The sequence below is a fragment of the Mchenga conophoros genome, linkage group LG15 (assembly GCF_057382185.1).
Source record: "Mchenga conophoros isolate Kocher_MC1m ecotype Shallow Benthic linkage group LG15, M_conophoros_male_GT1.1, whole genome shotgun sequence".
NCBI classification, from domain to species: domain Eukaryota; kingdom Metazoa; phylum Chordata; class Actinopteri; order Cichliformes; family Cichlidae; genus Mchenga; species Mchenga conophoros.
Genome location: NC_140540.1, coordinates 22,903,787 through 22,926,943, shown reverse-complemented (window position 1 = coordinate 22,926,943; position 23,157 = coordinate 22,903,787). Strand labels below are relative to the sequence as shown.

Here is a 23,157-nt window from a genome sequence, read left to right as displayed (position 1 = left end):
GAAGTGTTGTAAAGTCGCTGTTGTCCCTGACATTTCCATCAGATATAACCACACAGGAACTCAGTTCTTTGAAATCAAGAAGAGCCGTCCACTGTGTGGGTAAGTGAACTGCAGCTTTGGCAAGTACATGTAACTGTACACTGTGACTCAATCACAGTAATATAAACAGAACTGTCCTGTTATCACCCTTTTGTCATCATCTTTACTGATTGGATGAAAAGCTGGCTTGAATAGGAAGCAACAGCTAAGTTGCTTGAGTTACTTGATTATGACTTTGGGATGTAACATTACCACAGTGCCTAAATCATGTGTCTAATTCAATGCTGTCTCTGTGCAAGGTGTATTGCTTCCAACCCTTCCCTTTCCTTCCTCTTCCTCATCTCATCATCTTCCTCCCCATTCAGATTAATGGAGACAGCAAGAGAGATGATCAGGGAGTCTTTACCAATCAAATGCCTCGAGGCCGTCATCTTGGGAATGTATCCTTTCCTGTATATACACACACACACGCACACACACGCACACACACTAAGCAGAGGGCCAAAAGGTCATTTTGTTATTTGTGGGTGAAATCAATAAGACATGCTGCTGTAATATCCTAATGCTCCCCACCATTGCCACTCTTTCCAGCGCTTGCCGTGTTGCTTGGCAACAAGCCCACTTCAAAGTTTAACCGACACCCCCCCCCCCCCCCCCCCCCCCCCCAATACTCACCAGCTTAGTATCATCATCCAGCAGAGCTTAAATTTGAAAGCAGCAGTGCTTTATTTTTGCAACTCCTTCTCTATTGCGATTTGAGAAAGTGTTTTTTCAATTCCTTGAAAACATGTTTGCTTATGGCAAAATTAGAATCTGAACTCGTTCTTCATCATTGTTCTAAAAGGAAATGTTTGTTTTGACTATTTACCACAAGTGATTTGCCAGTTGTTTTGTTGTTGTTGTTGTTTTTGATATGCTGAACTGTAATGCTTTTCCATGCACTAAACTCCAAATAAAGCCATGCAGAGGTGCTTAAAAACTGCAGTTACTCTAGTGGCTACTTGGTTCCAAAGGCCAGTTGACACCCAAATGGCTATCTTCACAGAAATACACTTGTACTGAGTATGTGTGTCATTTTGAAGAAAATGTTATAAAGTGATTTTATTTTTAAATGGTAAATTCACTAAGGCGCTGACCCCAACAGTGTAATTCAGCCTCATTCAGCTGTTAAACCATCCTTGATTTAGAGTTATTGTTTAAAATGACTGTTGTAGCAAATGTGCTGCTTCTGTTTTGTTTCATTGATTATGTTTATCAGACCAAAGTAACATGTCAAAAGTAACATTTTTCCATATTGAAAAAATATATTACCAGCTTTAACCATTAAACTGAAAGATACAAAGTATTATTTGATCTATCAGCAGATGTTGAACAGTGGCGGTTTGGATGGTCCTGTGTTTAAATCCAGTCTGGGGCCTTTCTGTATGGCCTTTCCAGTGTATACCCCACCTGTTGCCCCAACAGAGCTTGGATATGCTTCATCCCTTACCCTGAATTAGATAAGCAGAGCAAAAAGGGATGGATGATTTTTCAGAAGTTGAATTCTTTTTGAATTTCGGTCCACACTTTATAAAGCCTACCACATTGCATTGCAACATTCATTTGATTGATTGGATTTGCACACCTGTGAAATAATGGCTTAGTTTGCAAAACAAAATATATTAAAATTGTTTCAGTGCAACCAAATACTTTTCAAATACAAGCAGCAGGTCAGGAAACTAGGACTTTTGAGTGTCACCAGATGAGAGATTTCCCTCCCCGTCTGTGAACTGTTGGTCCAGTTTCGCATGTGCTAGTTTCATATTTGCTTTCCTCAAGGGCTGTAAGGGTGACAGCTGACAGTGACTTTAATTGAGACTGGCTTTAGGGAGAGAGTGAGCTGGGGGGGATGGTAGGAGCTCTGGGGGGCGGGGGGTCACCATAGGACAGGAGAATTTATAAGACAGTGGCAGTTTTAGTTTTTTTGTTTGTTTTGTTTTTCCATTTGCTGCATGCCCTTTAAAGAACCCCACAGTGACATTCAGAGCTATAAGAGACAGTAATTGTGTGGTTTCACCTTTGGTTGTGTTATGAGGTCAGGACTGATAAATATAATTTAAGCGGGGGGAAAAGAAAAGTTCTCAGGCCCCAGCGAGAATTGAACTCACGACCCCTGGTTTACAAGACCAGTGCTCTAACCACTGAGCTATGAGGCCTCACCTGTTGACTGCAGTGGTTTACGTGTAATTTGAATGTCAACCAAGGCCACACCAATTAATAGACACGCCTTCCTTGGATTCCAGCTATTGTTATGCTAATGCATAACCAACCTAACCAGTTGATTTTGAAATGTCTTAACGCAATGGATCATCAGTATTAAATAATGTCCTAAATAATATTATCACACATAAAATACAGTGACTTAAAAGACATAAAAATCTGTATGGATCATTGTGAAACAAGAATGACCCAGTGTCATTCACACACATTTACCTGCAACGTTAACCTACCTGGTAACTCAATCAAAACACTTCATTTGTGAGAAAGAGTCACGCTGTGAGAAGTAGTGGAAAGCCAAGATAGAAACGTAGGCAAGAAAAAGGGATGAGTAGCCACTGTTGTAGTCTGTAATGGTGGGGGCTGTCTGTCTGGGTTTAGTCTGCTTCTGGTTCTCTGTTCTTCCACGTTATCAGTGATCTGAAATCTCTCCAGGATACGCAGGGTTTATCTTGGGTCCAACCAGCTCTGTGTGTGTGCATGCATGTGTTTGCATGCGTGCATGTATACGCGTGTGTGTGTGTGTGTGTGTGTGTGTGTGTGTGTGTGTGTGTGTGTGTGTGACATGTCCCATTGTATTAGCCATCACTGACTGGTGCTTTGCAGAGTAAGGCTAGAGCACAAAGCAGCCTCCACTTGAATCCTAGTGTAAAACTTAGTTGTTTATAAATATCAAAATAATCCAGCAAAATCTGCCATTATACAATATATATAAACAGCATGAAGCATGTAATATATATATATATATATATATATATATATATATATATATATATATATATATATATATATATATATATATATATATATATATATATATATATATATATATATATATATATATATATATATATATATATATATAAGGTTTTACTGTTTTAAAATAAGGAAAGACCACAAAGCTGGAAGTATCCTAGTATATCCTTGATTAAAGGAAAAAATATATGTAAAGGGAATTTTATGCTTCTAAAATATTATCTTTAATCTTTGCACTGACATAGAAACTTGAGGAAGGGAGGGTAGAGGATTGGAGAGGAAAAGGATGCAAAAGGTAAGAGGAACAGTGAGAGAGTTAACCAGAACATTGTTGCTGCAACGAATTTATATTTATTATTAAGCTTTTTCAGTTACCTCTGCTTTTCAGAAACAGAACAAGTATGGATTTCTGTTGCATTAGAGCATCCCTGTGGGGCAGAGAAACTAATCCACAGAGGTTTGTTTTAATTTTTGCTTTAGAATTGACAGATGGATGAGTAGTGTGAGGTAGTGATAGGTGCTCTTTTAGTCGCAGTCTCAGTCAGGGAGCTACTGCTAGCAGTGTCACATGTCCTCTGGCACAGGAAGTACGCCTGTCTAATGAAGCATTCATTAGCAAGAAACAGCAGGGTGTGTTGGTGTATGATTTTCATGTTTGTATTCATCCTGTAGGATAAATATTGATCCAAAATGAAACACTCGCAGGAATCTGTCAGAGGAAGTTAAAGCTGATGCCAAACATAAACATTTGGCGTCCAGGCATTCTTGTCATTGGTGGATCATTCTTCATTTTTGCCAATGAAGAAAAGGAATCACAATAAAATATGACACTCATAAAAGCTTCTTACTAATGAACATGTTTAAATATTTTTTATGATATTTGTTATTAGAATAGGATAAGACAATCATCAACCCTGATTTAAATTATCTCTTGTCAGAACTATTGTGGTTTAGATTAATTTTGTGACAGTCGGTTATATCAGGATACCCAGGATCAGTTTTTGGGGGCTTCTTGAGCTTCATTGGTAATCAGTAAATACAAACAGTAAAAACAGTAAATATTTTCAAAGAATCAAAGATAGTGACTGTGCTGTGATTTGATATCTATTTACATGATTGCAAATTTAAAAAAAAAGACAACTAGAACGGGACGATAGAAAGAGCTGCCCTCTGACTGATCTAATCAACAGTGCAGAGAGAGAGCTCTGTTCTGTGCCAGGAAGGCACGATCTTGCTGCAAAGTAGTGAACTCCATAGGCTTTTGTTGCTGAAAGGATGTAAAAAGTTGCTAAAAGTAGCAAAGAAATTACCAGGTTTGTGTTGTTTTGATAAACTGATGTTTGCTGATCCTTTTTGTAAGTGAGAGGGATGTCAAGTGGACCAGTTAAGAAGGTGTATCAATATCTGAGTCTGTGGATTGAAAACAGTGTGCCTACCTAAAATAATATTTCAATATATGATCAATATGATACAAGCAAAAGCACATTCTTAACACATTTAACTCTATTTTGACTGTGCTATTAATTGATTAAGTTATTTTGTTAAGGGGAATAATGCAGGTGGTATGTTTGCGCACAAATAAAACCTATGTGTGACCGTCCAAGCATTCATCCCAAGGTTTAGTCACTTGGGCAGCACGCTGACTGTGGAAGTTCAGTGGTTTCTTTACTTGACTGTCCAGCCAACCCTGTTTAGATCCGTGTTCTACTTTAAAACCACAAACTCCCCCACACAGCCAGAGAGACACATTGAAATACATTGGTATGTGCATGTCATCAGTGGTCTGCTTTGTGAATATTTAATGACAACACAGCAGTGCTGTGGCATCCAGGCTGGTGAAGTGACAGACATGTGTTCTAACCAATGGCAGACTTCCATCCATAGGCAGAATAGAGCAGATGGCTGGCTACTGGCCCACAAAGACATCTTCCAAGTTTCTCTGTTGCTGTATGGTAGAACAGATTGCTACAGTTGGATGCATGTAGCATGAAGATGTGCAGTACACAGGATGAGATCTGTCTAAATATAGATTCAATAATTTACTGAAAATCTGATCTTTTGGATGCATTTCCTTCTAATAACGAGTAGCTATAAATTTTTGTGATTGCAAAAACAGAACTAATATATAGAATTCAATTGGAAAATCAACCCTCAATCACTTGATTTGTCACCTCAGTAAAAACCTTCCTCATCAGTATTAATAGCCAGTCTTGAGTTTGACCTAATACAGCACGAAGCTTAGTTTCTAAGTTAAATAGGTGATAAAGAAGGGTGTGTTTTGGGGCGTGGCCTAAAACAGGACTGACATGTCTTTATGGTATGAACATGCAGTCGAATCCTGCCTTCATTTGTGACGTCTTGGTGAGTCACTAAGATCAGCAGACATATGATCTGATGTGTGTGTTATCGTGTCCTCTGTACCAGACAGATCATATCTCTCTGCCCCTGTTTTCCTTGTTGAATAAATGTAAAAACATCAGTGAATCTGACAGATTCAGTAAGACCGATGGAGCTGCACAAACTCTCATGAGCACACAAACTGTGTTCAGAAGACATTATTTACCCAGTGACATTTTCATACTATAGGCCTTCTGAGAGTCAGACTGAATCTCATTTCAAACAACTCAAGCTGCTTTGCTTCCTCTGCTGTGACAAATTCAAACAAATACACTTTCACTCTCAGGTTTGTACTCAAAGGTAAATAATTTTTGAGCAGTTCCAGAGGTGCAATAAAAGCACAGCAGACATTTATTTTACCCCAATAATATTTTTACACCACAAAAAAACTTCCAGGTCTTTCCTTAATCCTGCGGTGTTGATCAGCTACCTGACCAATGGGCTGACGTCTCTCGAGCGTTTCCCCATCAGCTTTAAGACCCAGTTTTCGGGTCACTGCTTTCACCATGTTGTGCTGGGCGTCTATTGCAATGGCCGGTATGGGTCGCTAGGTATGAGCCGCCGCCAGGACCTGATGGACAAACCACTCACCCATCGGACTCTCGGAGAACTGGTGGCTGAATTTGAAAACTCCTACAAGAGATACCAGCACACACTAAAGAAGGTAAAGGAAGAAGATAAAGGGTGTGGGAAATAAATGCAGTCCAAGAGTTAATGAAGAACCTTTAAACACATTTTCTGTTTCTACCAGGTGAAGATTGGTTTGTACGTGCCTCACGACCCACATGTCTTCCAGCCAATTGAATGGAAGCATTTGGTGCTGAACCTGGCCTGTTTGGGAGCTCAGGAGATGAAAAAAGAGCTAGAGAAACATGGGCGGGACATGAGGATGAAGGTACATATTGTGTATTCACATACAGATATGCCCCAGGGTATTTTTCTCTGTACACTTAATTTGCTTTTGTGCCACAGCTCTGTTATGGGAATTTGCTGCCCTGGGCAGTACATGAAAAAGCAATCATCAATCGCAATATATATGTTATCGATTAAATCAGAAACGGCATGAAAAAGAAGAACTGGGGTGATGGTGGGTTGCACAGTGGCTTCCAGATTCATAGCAAATGCAGGTCGGGTAAAGCAGGAGGCAGAGCGATTCATCTACCAATTGCAGCATTGGTGGTTCTTTTCCCATCCCATGTGACTGTATGCCAATGTTAGGCAAGGTGCTTGTATGAATGTGTGTGTGACTGGGTGAACGAGGCTTGTAAGAAAGAACCTTTTAAAGAAGCTGACGTTTGGGTGTTTAGAAGTGTATCTAAAGTGGGCTGGCACTGTCGACGTTTCCGATTAAATTACCTTTATAGCTTGCTTGAAATAATGCTTTTCTCGACTGATGATTAAATGTTCCATCAGCATCACTTAAGGTTTGGTTTTTCCTGTTTTGTATATTACACTACATAGACACTAGATAGAGTCTCACAGCATTGCTCCATTTAAAATATTAATCAGGTCAGAAACACCTTTATTGGTTTGAAAAAAAAAAAAGAGAAAAAAGCAACTTTGTGAACATTCAGACATTTTTTTCTAACCGGCAGACTTAGATATATTATGTATACAATAATGCATAAATGGAAAAAGGGTTGTACACTAAGGGAGAAAGTAAGAACAGCCTGGAATGGAAGAGAGAACTGGCAGCCCACAGTCAGCAGCAGTGGAAAATACAGACCACAAACAAACCACAAAATAAATCAGCCAAGATGCTGAAAAACTGAATATTAGGAGGTGAAAATGGGGAAAGTGGGTAATTCCACACTGTGGGAAAGAGGTCTGTTTGACAAAATTCAGTGAAAATAGTTTCACTAGAAAAGATGAAAATGTCTCTCAAACTTAGATCAGCTGACAAAAATTACCTTTTTAAAATCACACACACACACACACACACACACACACACACAGTTTCAGTTCATGGTCGTATTAATTAAATTTTAAAATAAAAGCAAATTTGCTATCTGTGATTCAACTCTGATGCAATTTTTTGCATCCTTTGTTTGGACAGACATGGCCTTTTTTGTTTTTTAGAGAGAAAGAACCAGGGAAACACCTTTATTATATTTTTCCGTCGGACCAGAGATAGATGTCGTTTCCTTTGGGCTGAACAGGGAATATAAACTGGCAAGAGTTATTTAGGGCACGATGGGGAAGAAGGAATGTGTGAGTGTACGTGTGAGGAAGGGAGATGCAGAAGTGTTTTGCACAAGGTTAAATGTTTTATGAGGACCCGTAAGTTTTTATTTGTATTTATTATGAGTTTCTTTCTTTTTTGTGTATTCCTGCAGCATTTGCAGTTCCATGAAAGCAATGTGTGAGTAGCTGTGTGATAGACGCTGATGTTAGACAGTGATACAGTATATAACATGTACTGTATGTCAGCAAGTTATGTAGGTCAGTAAGGTTGCAGCTGTCTCGCACGCACATAGAATCACGGGCAGGCACAGGTCAAGTGCATTGGGGTTTGTGAGACTTTGGTATAATCTGCTGTGCTCCAGAGGATGTGAAGTTAGTATAGAGTGTGTTTGTGTCTGTGCCCATGTACAAAATAAAATAGCTGTAATACTGCATAAAAATGTCAATAGATACAAAATGGAATGATCCGCAAATCTCATAAACCTATATTTTATTCACAGTAGAGCATAGAAAACAAACCAAATGTTTAAACTGAGAAAATGCAGCATTTTAAGAAAGATTTTAGCTCTTTTTGAATTTAATGGCAGCAACATGTTTTAAATGTTGGAGTGGGACTATGTTTACCGCTGTGTAGCACCCTTTCATCTTTTAACAATACTCTGTAAACATCTGGGAAGTGAGAGGAGCTTTTTTGGACGTTTGGAACATTCTCCCACTCTTGTATTAGTATTCTAGTAGCTCAGCAGTCCTGGATCATCTTTGTTGAATTTTTCACGTACAGTGATGTCTGAAAAGTCTTCCTGACTCCTTGCTAGGATTTCTATGACAGAATCCTTCCCTTTTTAATGTAGTGCTGCCTTTGAGCCCGAAGAGCTTAGACTTTGTCTCTCGTGTACAAAGATTTCTCCAGATTCTCTGAGACTTTTGATGATATTTGATGTACTATAGATGGTGAGATATTTAAAATCTGTACAGTTTTATATTGAAGAAGATTATTCTGAAATCACCCCATAATTTGTGTCAGTTTTTTTTGCAGAATGATAAAAGTCTGCCTCTCTAAGATGCTCTATTTCTACCCAATCATATAACTGACCTGTTGCCAATTAACCTTAATTAGTTGCGAAATGTTCCTCAAGCTGTTTGTTTTTAGTACTGCATATTTTTCTAGCCTTTTTGCGCTGCTGTACCAGCATTTTTGAGTTTTTTGTGTTGCCATCAAATTCAATATTGATGGCAACTATTTTTCTATATATTTTTCTTGCAGTTTCTCTGTCAAACATTTGATATGTTTCCTGTGTTTTATTTCTAGTACAATATATGATTTGAAGATCATTGCATTCTATTTCCATTTCCATTTTACACAGATTGTATTTCTGTCTTCATAAGAACCTTTGTTGTAGACAGAGCATGAACCCCAAGGTTACATAAAGAGCCGGACATGAGATAAATAGGAATTCTGTCCAAATGACAGTGAAAACGTGAAGCTGAAAAGCTGCTATATAATTAAGCACAGTCGTAGCAAATAGTCACTTTATTCGGGTGTTTTAATGGTACTCAGCAGTGTAGTAGATGTAATTTAGCTATTGGATCAGACATTTAAAAAGGGGGAAAAAAGAAAAGGAATAAAATAGTTTTGCTTACAAAAAACAAAGAAATATGATCCATGTTTGTACCACAAACACATGACGAACACAACCAGCTGCAGGATATTAGCAACTTCCTTTACTGCATTCAGGAAAACTTGCCATCCGGAGTCATCCTTTTCTTTTTTCTCCTGCTGAGAGCTTAATGGTAGCTTCAAGTTGCTGCTTAATACACTAAGAATGCCTCATTTGTCGCTCTGAACTGTATTGTCTGCATGAGTCATCTGTCACAACAGTGAGAAAGATTAAAATAGAGAAAAACACATTATCACATACATTTGTCTGCTGTTCCATTCATCACGGTGACGCTTTCTTCCCTTCATGCTAACATAACCGCTGTACACTGAAATGTTAGAAGTTCAGGGATTCTTTGTAAATATGAAAGCAGGGTGTAAACAACCATATGTTTTGCCAAACTCTTCTCACTCACTGCTTTTTTTTTAATGCCATCATTCTAAACTTTTCCAGTATTGTCTGCACTTTTATCACAGTTCATAATAATTAAAAGATTAACCTTGAAATAGGTGACAATGATTTTTGTCCACCTGGTGAAAAGGCAATATGACTTAAAGTGCAGCTTTTAAGTCTGAAGTTCTTTAACCTTTCTGTTGGATCAATGCTAACATTGTGTCCAAACACTGACTAGCCTCTGTCAGATACACAGCAGCATATATTTTATTCAAATATTCTTCATTTCTGAATGGGAAACATTAATGATTATTCACCGAGATGTTCTCCAGGGTTTCTTAGTGATCACCTTTACCTCATAATACACTCCGACTGGACCCGAGTGTCACTGGATATTCAACTTCCATCATCAATTATCTAAACTTTTTCTGATATTTGGTGGTAAAAGTGTACAGTTTTGTTATCAGAGCTTTTTTGGTGCATATTGCTGCTGGTGCGGCTTAAAATGGTTGGATGATAGTACACTGATAAGCTAGAAAAGAATGAAAACGTGCTGGTCTGCAGAGTGTTAATAAATTTTAAAACTTTAATAAACTACAATTAGTGATGTTGATTCTTCTGTTTTTTTTAAGATCCTAAAATCATCCAGTGCCCAGTCACCGATCAAAGAGCGAAGCCGAGGGAAGTCCTTATCGCCACGGCGTCGACAGAGCAGCCCCCAGCGACGCTCCATGCACCACAGAGACAAATCGTAAGTTCTTCCCATCGCTGAACAGTTTGTTGCTCAGGGCGCTCGTTGCCTCATATCCTCTTTCCCCGACAGTTTCCACTGGTTAAGCAGCTGATGACATCCTTAAAATACAGAAGGCTTCCACACTTAGAGCAGGGTTAATCAGCAGTGCTGGCAGCTGGTGTCTGTCAGCTTTTGTGTGGTACTTCCATCTTCCTCCCCCTTGTCTTCTTTCTCTAAAGGTCTGCTCTTCAGGTCAAGGAAAGTTTGGACTTTAATTAGTGTGTGCGCCTTTAAAGAATAAATTGTTCTGACATCTTAGTGGCAACAACTGTGTATCTGCTGGGTGGCACTGAGGACTTTATGTATGAGTGTGTGGGTCTGCTTATCTGCTTTTGTCGCCGACAGCTCAGCATTATCATCAGACAGACACTCCTTGTTGTGTTCAGCTGACAGTGTTATCACTATGATATATGTGTGCGTGTGTGTGTCCATATCACCAGCACTCAGCAGAATATAAGGTCTCTAATGCTGCTTGTCAAACACAGGCTTAAAAACAAACTCCATATAAAGTCTGTAAAATCAGAGCGTCCTTGTTCGCCTCTATGCCAACATATTAAAGAATCCAAGATATTGTTTGAAGTATTTAAAGTTTAACACTGTAGCCTTCTGACACACACACGCGCACACACACACACGTATGACGATGCTGAGTGTGTTTGCATGTGCCGTCAGCTGTGTGGTGGGATGTAACACAATCTGACTCTGACGACAGCTGAAGTGTGGCCGTACTGCAGAGTCACCACAAACACACACAGACTCGGCACACGAATTGCTGACGTTGCTAGTGTTGCCATTTGGCTGACTCTCTGTTGACCTTTCATATATTAAGCTCTGCTGCGCTTAAGAGAGTAATTATTTGGGGATCTGCATGTGTATGTTGGTGGTTAGGGAAATGCACTTGGCTTTTCAATTAAATCACTGTCAGTCATCTAACATTAGATCATCATCTCCGCATCGTTTGAGATGATGATCCTAAAATTCTTGACGTAATTGAGCTATTAAACCACACATATTATCACACTGAGCTAAGCTTTCACAGGCTTTCAGCTGCATTCGTATGTTTTTGTTTAGTATATCCACTTTAATCTTTATTAGCTTTGAATGCAAGTTTATATGAAAATTAAAAAGGGCTGTGGCATACAGCTTCTACAAAAGTATTCAGAGCTGAAGATGCCAGGCTTTGTTGATGACTCTGGTTGTCCCTGAGATCACCAGCACAGCTGCTGAGTTTTTCTGTAAACCTCAGAAAATTAAATGTAAGAATCCAGTCTGGGTTTTGGTCCGAGTTTGCAGGTTCTCCCTGTTTCTGCGTGGCTTCCTCCTGCCATTTGAATATACGTGTTTATGGGGTTAGGTTAACTAAATTGGCCATAGGTGTGATTGAGAATTGGTTCAGTAGAAGAAAATGAGTGGCTGGATGGATGGAATCCCCCAACAGCTGACCAACTGACGTAAGACTTTTAGACTCCCTTTAGACTTCTCATGCCCACAGATCTTTTATACCTTGCAGTAGAAGTCTAGCTGACATGAGGTGCATGCCACCTTTTATTGTTGGTGACTCTGCTGTTGATTTGCATTTGGAACATTTTGCTATTCAAAGTCTTTCTCTTTTGTTGTGGTTTTACAACAGTTGACACAGACAAAAAGAGAGTTTCTCAAAAGATGATGAACAAGTCTAGTGAGCTAACTAACTCAAACCTCTGCAGTAACAAAGAGTCTTTCTATCAATGTATGTTTGTGCTTTTGAGGCACCCTTAATCCAAACACTAAAACTTTATCCTCTGCCTTATAACTGGGGCTTCAGTTGAACTGATACCATAAAGTGTAACTGCACAGCTATGTGCAGAATCAAGGAACATATCTTAATGGTCTGCAGTGAGCATGTTAGTTAGATAAAAGCAAGACTTTTTTTTTTAATTAAATGAGTTGTGAAAGTGTGAAATGGTTTCCTCATTTGCATAAATCTATTTCTGTTACCTTCAGAGTTCATTTAGCCATGGTTTAATTTTCACTTTCTGTAAGCGCCGTAGTTTCATCAGCTCAGAGAAGCAGTTAAAATGTTTAGAACAGCACATCACCACTTTTAGCCACTTGAATGCGATACTTAAAAAGCTATTACTGTTATCAACGGAGCACTTACACCCTTAACAATATGTTGCCACCTTAGAGCGACGACTTCAGCAGAAATGGTGTAATAACCTGCTGCTGCTTCAAACAGCTGAGAGTGCGGACACAACAGCGCCGGCTCATTTTACAGCTCGAGCGAGACGTTTCAGGAGGCTGTTATCAGCACTGCCCGCTTTATACAAATGACTCAATTTTCAAAATGAATTTCTGTAATATTATTGTTACATAAGCGGCTCTCTACACAGGGACGTTCAAGATAGAAGGATAGAAAGCAAAGAGAAGGGATGAAGGAAAAAAGAATAATTATGTGTTAGAGGGCAAAAGAGATGGAAAAAGATGGCGAGAAGGGGGAGAAGAAACTGAGTAAGTGGAAAAAGGGGAGGGTTAGGAGGGTGAGAGAGGAGAGTGAATGAGAAAAGAGGTGAAGGTCTGGCAAAAGATGAGAAGGAATAAAAAGCCTGTCAGCTCTCCAGACTGGTTGTAACAAGGAACACTTCTCTGTGATGTGTCAGAGAGCTTGAAAGCTTCCTTCTGAGCAGAAATAATAAAGATGGGAGGCGAGGGAGGACAATGTGACATTAGAGGAGAGGGCAGGGAGAAAAGGAGAGACGGAAAGCACTGAAGGAGGATTAAATCGAACACTTTTGGGCTTTTAGAAATAAGAAGGCCTTTTTGATTTTCTGCTGTCTTCACACTTGTTTCTTTCCTTCTGAGTTGCACTGAAGAAGGTTGGATTAAAGTCACTGTTTGTTTTATTTATTATTATTATTATTGTGGTGAATTTGCCTGTTTTTAAGCTTGCATTCTGACAGTGATATATTTGTGTTCCTCTTAGAGATGGCACGATACCACTTTTTTATTTCCGATACCAATATCATAAATTTGTATATCTGCCGATACCGATATGAATCCGATATAGTGTTTTTTAATCAATAAAACTTATTTTTTAATATCTTGCTGCTTTTTGTATAAGTTCATACTCAAGTTAAAAAACAAAACACTAAAGCTATTCTTTTATACCTGTATGCAAAAAATACACTGCACCCAAAATATCTCATAGTTCAGCAATACTGATCAATCTAATAAAGTTAAACTTACTCCATCCTTCCTATTCTGGTATTTAAAAGAGTAAGCAACCTAACTAATAGGGTTCTAAAACTCCCAGTAAAAAAATAGGGAACCCACCCCCCACCTCATGATGCTTAATCGACGTAATCAACTTTAATTTGATGCAGTGTGGGGAAAAAAATGCACAGAAATCAATTAATTTTGAAAAATAATTAAATAGATTCAACATCTTTCTTCAACAGAATTGCAGACTGCACAGATGGTACCTTCCCAAAGGAAAAAGTACTATAGTTTACTAGGGTATATTAGACTTAACAGTTACTACCGGTATATACAGTAATGGACTTCTATACATTTTACATCAGATTAAAACTTTGGGTGTAAGATTCGGATAATTATTTATTAAAAGCTAGACCTTTTAAATGAGAATAAGAAAGAAAAGTATGTCTTTATGCCCCCTTTTCCCTGTTAATGCCCTATCGGCCCCCCTGGCTAAACTTTGCTAGATCCGCCCCTGCACAGTTACCAGCCGTCAGCTACGTAGAAAAAGATCCTGGTGTACAAAGTAATATTAAATAAATTCTAACAACAGCTTATCAAGCTTAAACGTGCTGCTGTTGTTCAGCCGCTGGTTTCCTCTTTCTGGTGCAAAGTGGGCCAAAAACAAAGAAGAGAGACGGACTCGCTACAGAAAAGCCGATCAGCTGATCATTGATCAGTTTCATGATTGAAGTAGCAGTAGGAGAGGGAGGGAGAGAGAAGAGGCCGTTGCTCCATATATTGGTTGTTAAGCTTAACGCTGGAATGCTTTACAAACATTCAGAGATGAACTTACACACTTGCTTTCCTTCTCTCTGGGATAAATTCCTCAGAGATGAAATGCGGGATTGCTAGCAAGGCTACAAATACACACAGCTGCTCTATCACATGACGCACACTGCTCCGACATGCTAGGTTATGAGCCGAGTTATGCTGTGTCACAAGTTTTGTGAGGTGCTTTTTTGATATTTAATGGATCGGATTACATTTTTTATTTCTCTGCGATATCCGATCCAGTAATTTACGTCAGTATCGGACCGATACGTAATATCAGATCGGTCCATCTCTAGTTCCTCTCGTTTTATTAGAAGCCTTTTCTCTTTCTTTGTACAGTGAACTAGGGAACAACTAGACTGCGTATAATGTTATGTTACACATTTGTTTGTGATTACAATATCAGGGTCTTTATGTGCTGTCAGCACCTGCAGTTCCAAAATTCACTTTAAGTTATACAGCGCCAAATCACAACAACACTGTTTGCATATTTAGAATCGCTTTAGTCACTCGCCTCCAGGTTGAGAAAAATTTTATTCAGGATCCGAATCGACTTCCTGCCATCTCTGGTTACTACTGTTGGTTACCTCCCATGTGGACGACCCTTTAGTGTCCACCTGCCAATCAAAGCATCTGTGCCCCTGATTTTAAGCAACTAAAACATGATTTTTATTTGTGTCAGGCAGTCTTGTATTTCTAGCCACTTTTTGAGTTTTTTGGTCAGTTTCTAAGCAAAACACTCAAAATTCAGGTGATTTCAATTTATATCTGTTGGTTTTGATGGTCCTTGTAAAAATGAGCTCACTGCATTTAACCACGAAACAACCAACTGAACTCTTAATATACAGTGATTATTGTGTTATTTTTGAGTGAGATGAGAAAAAAGTTGCAGATTAATCAACAGTAAGAAAATAATGAGCGACTGCAGCCATGCTGGGGAGAGTTTTGGGAGATAGTTTGGAGACTTGCTCTCGTTTAGCTCTGCTGCACAACATTAAGGAGCTTGTCAGAATGAAAGAGCTTCTCCAGTTTCTTCTGCCACTGTGCTCTTAGTATGCAGTGCATGTTCAGCAACTTTATGTCCTATCTTTCAGGCTGGCCTCAGTGGAGAGGAAACCTCCAGAACTCAGCATGCTCAATGACGGCTACCAGATCCGCATCTGATCCCCTCCTTCACCTATGAGACTCCCTCAGCTTCTCCATATCCGTCCAGGCTCCGCAGCCACCCTGATCCAAGAGTCTCTACCCAACCCAGCAAGAGAGTCGCCAAAACCCGAGCCACATTTTTTACACAGACGAGGTGGATGGTGTTATTTAAAACAAGAGAATGGCTTAAATGGAAGACCGTGATAATGGTTGGCCTGGTCCTGATATTTCATACAGTGTTTGCTCATTTCTGTAGCAATAAATCCCTTAAAATAGTCTCATCATCATCATTCACAGGCCAAGAGGGTGGCTTTTATCATTCTGTTGGTATTTTAAACCAGTATTCTTTTTTTGGTTGAAATAGTCACCCTCTCTTAGAGACAAGCACTCGAGCAAAATCAGCTCAAATTTATTGTTAGGTTATCATATGTATTCACCAGGAGGTGGAATGGGAAGTTGTCAATATAAATAACTGAAAGTATTCGTCAGTGGTTAAAATGACATCGTCGTGCTGGAACAAAGAGATGTCCGGGTGTCGTTGCATCAAACACAACTGGTGAAATATTCACTTGTGGGTTGTTTTGGTGTCTCAGCAGTTCTCAGAACACCAGGGGAATTATGTTTTATCACAGGTGGAAGTAATGATGACTGTTTTGTTTGTTTGTTTGGGCAAAGCCACCATGAAGACGACTGAAATTGCCACCTGTGTTAACAAGCACAAGAGATTAAAGCTTCATTTTTACATTTTTTTAAGAATGACAAAACAAATCTGATGGGAAGCTCTGGTCTGCCACTCGACTTTTATATTGTGGTTCACTGTAAATGATCCAAGTCATAACTTACTCCTCAACCAGCAGCAGTTTTAGGAAGATGATTACGTAAACTCCTGTGTGCCAGCTGTATTGATTACAGTGGAAGTGCGATAAAGTATGCGGGGAAATCAAAGATGCAGAATCAATAGAGAGGATAAAAGAAGAAGAGGATGAGGTAAAGCAGTGTGAGAAACGAGGGAGTGATTCAGAGAGACGATTCACTGCAGAAGACGGAGTGATCATTAGAGCACTGCGGCAATGTTCATGTTTCATCTGCTCCTCTTCCTCAGGCGTCTGTTGAAACGTAACCATAACTCATGGCAAAACTTCATGGAAGAAGATCGAAAGACTCCAGGAACAGGCTAGACCCAGTTAATAGTCACTTTTTTTTAATATGAAGACAGAAGGACACATTTTCTGTCAAGATAAATAGGCAGACTTAGCATTTACGTCCACATCTATATTTATTAAAGAGACTCATTTTCCATCATATTCACTTTGCAGCAAAGAGCAAACAAAAGCTCTGCTGTTGGATGGAAATCAGACAAATTTAAAAAAATAAATAAATAAAACAGTTGTGGGTATAATTTCTCACACAGCTCATGTCTGAGCCATAAAGGCAGGCAGGCGGGCGGGGGGGGGGACGGCAAAAGCTGGCCAAGATCTTGGGAAACATTGATCATAATCTTTGGTTTGTAGTGTGGGGGAGAAAATCAATATGTAAATTTTGTTTTTCTCATCCTTTCATTTACCAGTGACCGACTGGATTTCCCGTTTCCTGGTAAAATAGGAAAAATCTACACTGAAAAAAGCAGAGCTCAAATGAAAATGGTAAGCTTTGACATACAAACAAGAACCTGCAAGCCAAACGTTAAATACACGGTGTTCTGTTCTCACACAATGCACCAAAAAGAAGAAAAATCTTGATCCAAAAGTCAGGAATCATTATTTCTAAATCTGGCTTGGAGAAAACCTGTAGAGTTCAGCTGTGGCCACTCTGCATGTTCACACAGTAAACCAACATAGTGCTGGCCAGTTGACTGCTGTTCCACCAACAGCTGGAACATAAAATGATTCAGCTGGTCCAAGATCAGCTGTAGCCAGTTTCTCTACTAAGGCAAACAAGGAGCGATGTTGCTGACTGAATGAATCTCAGCAACAAAAGCCTCATTCAAGACGGCCAGAGAGGATGTAACAGTCTGTGCAAGCTGTCGGCAGATATCAGAGACGGGGCCAGAGAGCCCTTCAAGGTGTTTTGGTACAAAATGAGAAAAATAGTTCTGAAATCTCCAGGTTTTAATCTAAATTAGATTGGCTTTTTTTTCTTAATAGCATGAAAAAATATATATTTTACAGCCAATATAAAGCTGTTTTAAAAAAATGATCAGATATTACCTAAAGGACGATATTCGATGTTCTTTAGCTTCCCACTTGTGTGCCGTCCAGTGTGACACACACTCTAACCAAATCATTTATTTGTGAGAACCGTGCAACGTCTGCAAAATGAGTGCAAATCTTTTTGTGGTTTTTTTTTTTTTGTCTAAGTACAGGAGACAATAAGGGCAAAACACGCAAGTTCTCAGAGCAGCCCGAAGAAGTTTGTTTTTGCCCCCTGAAGCCAAGTGACCTATAAGAGTCCATTCAGTACTGTATGCAGTTTCATGCTTGATCTATTGTAAAGGTGGTCCAAAAATTCCAGTCAAGCTTAAATCCGATGGTTTTTTTGGATTCTCCTGTTGAGGCCTTCAGTGAATAGCTAAGCTAAGCTCAAAAGCTTGAAATTAATGAAGCTTGAAATCACACATTACATGCGTTCAGCATTTATCCATCTGAATACAAATGCTTGAAATGATGGCTGAATATCTCATATCTGCATATCCGGATTTTCTTTCAAACTGTACGCAAACGTTTAATCAAAGCAGATTTTAAGCATACATGCCTTTATGTGATCTGTGATCTACATCGTGTCTGTTACATCCGCAGAATGTACCGCATGGTTTTAAGTCTTTTGGGTGACAACTGCAGAAGTCAGTTTTAATTCAAAACAAGATATTTCTAAGTACATCCACAGTCCTCCATCACTGCCCACAGACCAGCTCATTCAGAGAAATTTACATGAATTTGGTGGCTTAGGATAAATATTCAGAATTGTATGGTGGAATAATTTGATGATTCAACATTTGACTTCTATAGTTTTCACCTGAACCTTTAACTCAGATTTGTGTTTCCCAAAACACCCAAAGTTTAAAGCTCATCTTTGTTCACTTACACCAGGGCGCTGAGTAAAGATCCCTGTGGAACGCTGTTTTTAAACCTTGTGCTTCGGTTTTAAAAAAGGAAAGTTAGACATTGTTAAAGAGGCGAGGAGTGGTTCCTGTTTTGTTTGACAGTTAGTGGCAGTAGGTTGCTGATGAATTTAACATAATTAAGGTAAGTCCAGAAAGTCTAGAAAAATCAGAGGTAGCTAAATCTGCTTTTTCAGCACAGTGTCTATCCATATAGTGCCACACACGAATTAAAGCTGATTTGGTAGGGAGAATTTACAGTGCAATAGGTCACACCAGCTGCCCTGGAAGAGGTTCAGATGGGAAGAAGGAGATGACCCAACAAGGAAGATTGTCCAGACTTTGATCATGCAATGTTTTACTACTATTAGCAGAGTTGTAGAACGTGATATGCATATGAAGGAATCAAACACATTTGTTGTCCCTTAAGGAAAGACTGTGGTGAGGAACCCTTAATTTGGCATTATTCACTGGGTGCCTTTAACAGCGTGTGAACCTGGTCTTAGTTGAACTGTGTGTCTAACAGAGCAAAGGTGATCTTTAATGGCTGGAACGTTTTGGGAAAACTTTATTTTTTCTTTGGTTATTCAGAAGGATTTCGGAAATCTATGTGTAAATGTGATCATTTGATTGTTTTATCGATTTTCTTTGACTGTTTCACTACACCCTCTTAATCACAGAATGTGTGTTTTGTTGCCACTTGCCACTGCGAACATTTTATGCTAGCTTTTTGCTTCAACAGTGAGCTATGCACGCACTGTGTTAACCGAAACATATGAATCCTTGTCTTCCAAAGTTGAAATGCTGGAGGGGGAAAGTGTTTGTTGCTCAATGTACACAAGGCAAGTCGTGTTTTCAACCATCCGCACAGAAAAAAATCTTTCAGAATGATTCTACTTAGCTTTTTTCTTCTGTATATCCAGGCTGATTCAAGGTGCTGTGAGCAAAGCAGAATATTTTTTAGATATTCCTGATGTTTGGACCAGCACAGCACGGAGACTGTTACATGTGAAACTCTGGAACAAACTACCAGCCGAGCGCGTTCATATTTGTGCTGATGGTTGCGTGTTGATACTTTCTAAAGGCTTGATGTTTGTTAGCATATAGGAGAAGCACAAAGTTATTCTGCTTTTTGAGGCTGTTTCACTGCAATGAAATGATGCATTTTCTTACTGAAGAAGCAACATATCTCAGAAGATTTTTAGGAATGACAGGCACTGATGCCTTTGTATTTTTGGAACTACAAACTGATGATCAACAAGTTTCGAAGGGCCTAACTTCAGACTGCTCTCTATGACTATGATGACTTTGTTCAAAGAGAAAGATCAAAACTTTACCCAAAGACAGTGATAAACAACCAGACTGCTGAGCAGGGACACACAAACTGCATCATGTTACGTTTCACTGAGGTCACAAATGGCAGCAAAGCAACCTGAAACAGTTAAACTCCATGTAGCAACTTACATTTGTTTCTGTGTCCGTTTGCAATTGCAACTTCTGTGCTTGACAATTTATCTGACTGAATCAGTTTTATTTGGAGTTTAATAATCGATTGTAATCTATCATTTTGAATGACAAGTGTTTCTTTAAAAAAAAACAAAAAAACAGCCTGTACTTGTAGCAGGTGCTGTTTTTGAAGGCCTTTGAGTTGTTTTCAAGTGCTCATACCATGTTTCTCCACTCTGACGCTAACTGTTCTGGTCTTGTTCCCAAACCTCTTCCGTCATGCTCGACTTCAGAAGATTGGAAAACAAAAAAAAAAGTTGGTTTAATTTCTATCAAATATTCAGCCAATCACCTAATTCGTGCATGCTTAAAGACTGATTGGTAACTCTCTGGCAACTTCCTGTCGCTAGGGAAAAATGCGCCTTCACTGACCAGCTGACGAGTGGTTGCTGGTGGTTGCCAGGTGAAATTGGTCACAAAGTTGCTTTGGTTGCTAGCAGATTCCCACGGTTGCCCATAGTTTGCATTGAGGACACAAACTTGCAATTACTCACCAAACAATAGTGGACCTAATTAATGACGAGGAGGTTTTCAGCGCACCACCATCTACCTCTTTGCAATCAGTATCACCTAACAACTGCAAACTGGTCGAGGGCTTTTTTCCAAAGAAGCGGTTGCTGAGGGTCACTGACTCTAGGCCTGTGTGATGGGGCGGCTAACAGTATTAAACTGTTCAGTAAAACTACCACTTTTTCCCCCCTGCAGCAGCTTTACACAGATCCACCAGTCCCTCTGAGAGGCACTGCTATACTGTAAAATGTACTATATCCTGTTCTTAAGTTCAGCTTTTCATAAATCAGCTTTACATTAAAAGTACTGTCACATTACAAAAAAACCCAAATCCTCCTGCAGCCACATTATTGCAACAGATGTCACAGCCATCATAGCCATCTTGATGGCCTAGAACAAGGACGCCGATCACAGACGTAGCCTGCTGTTGCATCCAGTAATTAAAAAAAAAAAAAAATAGAAATCTGTTTGTGCCACAGCTGCTGACACACTTAAACACATATAAATACAAACAGTCTGGTGGACTGTGACGCGTATCCACGCCAAGCTTCCAGTGCCTCAGCCGTGTCAGATAGAAATGTTTTTACTTTAATTACAACCTTGTATCTCTGCTCGGGGGAGTTGCCCTCGTGTGTTCCACGAATAACGTGTCATTCACGCTGACTGCACGTTTTCCTTTCGTGTTTGGCTCACCGGTTTTATTCAGATGTTCTGTGAAAATAAGAAAGCAAAAAAAGCTGTTTTGTTTCCTGTTTTCTTGCCTGATTTTCTTTTTTTTCCTCTTTTTTTTTGTGAGCCTGTAAAGCGGACACGTTTACTTCGTGCTGCAAAGAACAAAGGGACAGGCAGCCTAGTTTGTGGCCCATGAAAAGCAAAAATAAGTGTGTCTGTGTGTGAAATGAAACTCCAGCTGCATATTTATCCAGTGATGAATTTGATTTAACAGCTCAGTGGACCGACTGGAGCCAATGGATCGGATTGATGAACACTGAGTTTGAGGAAAGTGCTCTAAAGAACACACACATGCACACTTCATCCAGATTTCCTGTGTAAAAACACAGTGTGAGGTTTTTTTTGTTTTTGTTTTATGGCAATCAATAGTGGGAGAAACTGTGAGCCCAGTGATCATTATTATTGTAAATCTCCTACTGTTACAGTGTGATTGGTCTTGATAGCAGCTGTTTTTATCAACAACTGTAGCAGCATGTGTTCTTTTAATAAATATTCTATGTTTTTAACCTTGTGGTCAAACTGATTAATAACAAATTAGTGACGGATTGATTAATAGATCCTTAAAACCAGAAAACTAGCTAACGTTTTTTAGACTTGTCTGGCATGTCTTGGCAGCCAAATACAACTTGATGTAACTTGATCTCTTTATAAGGGGAACTGTTATGCTCATTTAGACTTTACTAAAGACTGTGTTGGACAACCACCTGTTTAAGCTGGTTTTATCCACATGTTGAAGAAGCACAAACATGGAGCATACTTGTCAAATGAGTTTAGTACAAGCATTTTTGGCTTCATACGCTCATCATCCACTTCATGAGGTATAGCTTCTTTGTGGTTCCTAAATTCTTCATGGCACAGATCCAACAAGTTTCTGGAAATATTCCTCAGAGAATTTGGTCCATATTGATGTGATAGCGTCACACTGTTGCTGCAGATTTGCTGGCTGCACATCCATGATGAGAATCTGTGTAAACTGTGGTAATAAAGAGATGAACATGGTCAGCAACAATAATCAGGTAGGCTGTGGTGTTTGTACAAAGGGAGCCAAAGTGTACCAAGAATATGTCTACAAACCAGCCCAGCAGCTAACAGAAGGCAGGATGGTTCCATGCTTTTATAATGTTTACACCATATCAGAATATCCTGCCATTTAAAAGTTGCAGCAGAAATCAGGACTCACCAGATGTTTTTCCAGTCTTCTACTGTACAGTTTTGGTGCACCCACGTGACTTTTAGTCTGAGTTTCCTGTTAGCTAACAGGAGTGGCACCTGTCCTGGTTTTCTGTTCTGGTTTGACGTGCTGTGTGTTCAGAGTTGCTTCTCTGCATACCTTGGTTGTGATGAGTGATTGTTGGACTTCCTGGTGAATGAACAGGGTTAATCTTAAAAGTAAGCATGCTCAATTACACAAGCATGTCTATCTGACTGAACGGTAGACTGGTTCATTGGCTGACTCAGTGCTAAATGTATGGAACAATTATGATTCGTAATTATCTCAGAGAACATGTTTCACAAAATCCAGCAAAGCACAAAGCCCTCCAGCAATCTTGAAAAGCAAACAGCACGGGACCAACGTGATGCAGCGTTCATGAGGAAAGTGCGGGTAAGGCAAGAAAACAACAAAATCGGCACTTTCTCCTCTCCTGTTGAAGCACTGTTCAGCAGCTCAGCCCTACAAATCT

The 23,157-nt window shown here is 39.4% G+C and overlaps 1 protein-coding gene and 1 non-coding gene across 6 annotated transcripts in view; one reads left to right on the top strand and one right to left on the bottom strand.

Annotated features, from left to right (window-relative positions):
• The window catches only part of vash2 (vasohibin 2), a 32,628-nt gene extending 16,722 nt beyond the window's left edge, over positions 1-15,906 (top strand). For all 5 annotated transcript variants that reach the window (XM_085248142.1, XM_085248138.1, XM_085248141.1 and 2 more), the window contains exons 4-9: positions 43-99; positions 405-479; positions 5,875-6,112; positions 6,200-6,343; positions 10,316-10,434; positions 15,579-15,906. In XM_085248142.1, the coding sequence (XP_085104268.1) occupies positions 43-99; positions 405-479; positions 5,875-6,112; positions 6,200-6,343; positions 10,316-10,434; positions 15,579-15,648 (703 nt within the window). In that variant the 3' untranslated portion in view covers positions 15,649-15,906. The remainder of the gene's footprint in view (positions 1-42; positions 100-404; positions 480-5,874; positions 6,113-6,199; positions 6,344-10,315; positions 10,435-15,578) is intronic.
• On the bottom strand, positions 2,162-2,234 carry trnat-ugu (transfer RNA threonine (anticodon UGU)). Its single transcript has one exon. It is a non-coding gene; the product is annotated as a tRNA-Thr (tRNA).
• Positions 15,907-23,157: the final 7,251 nt, after the last annotated feature.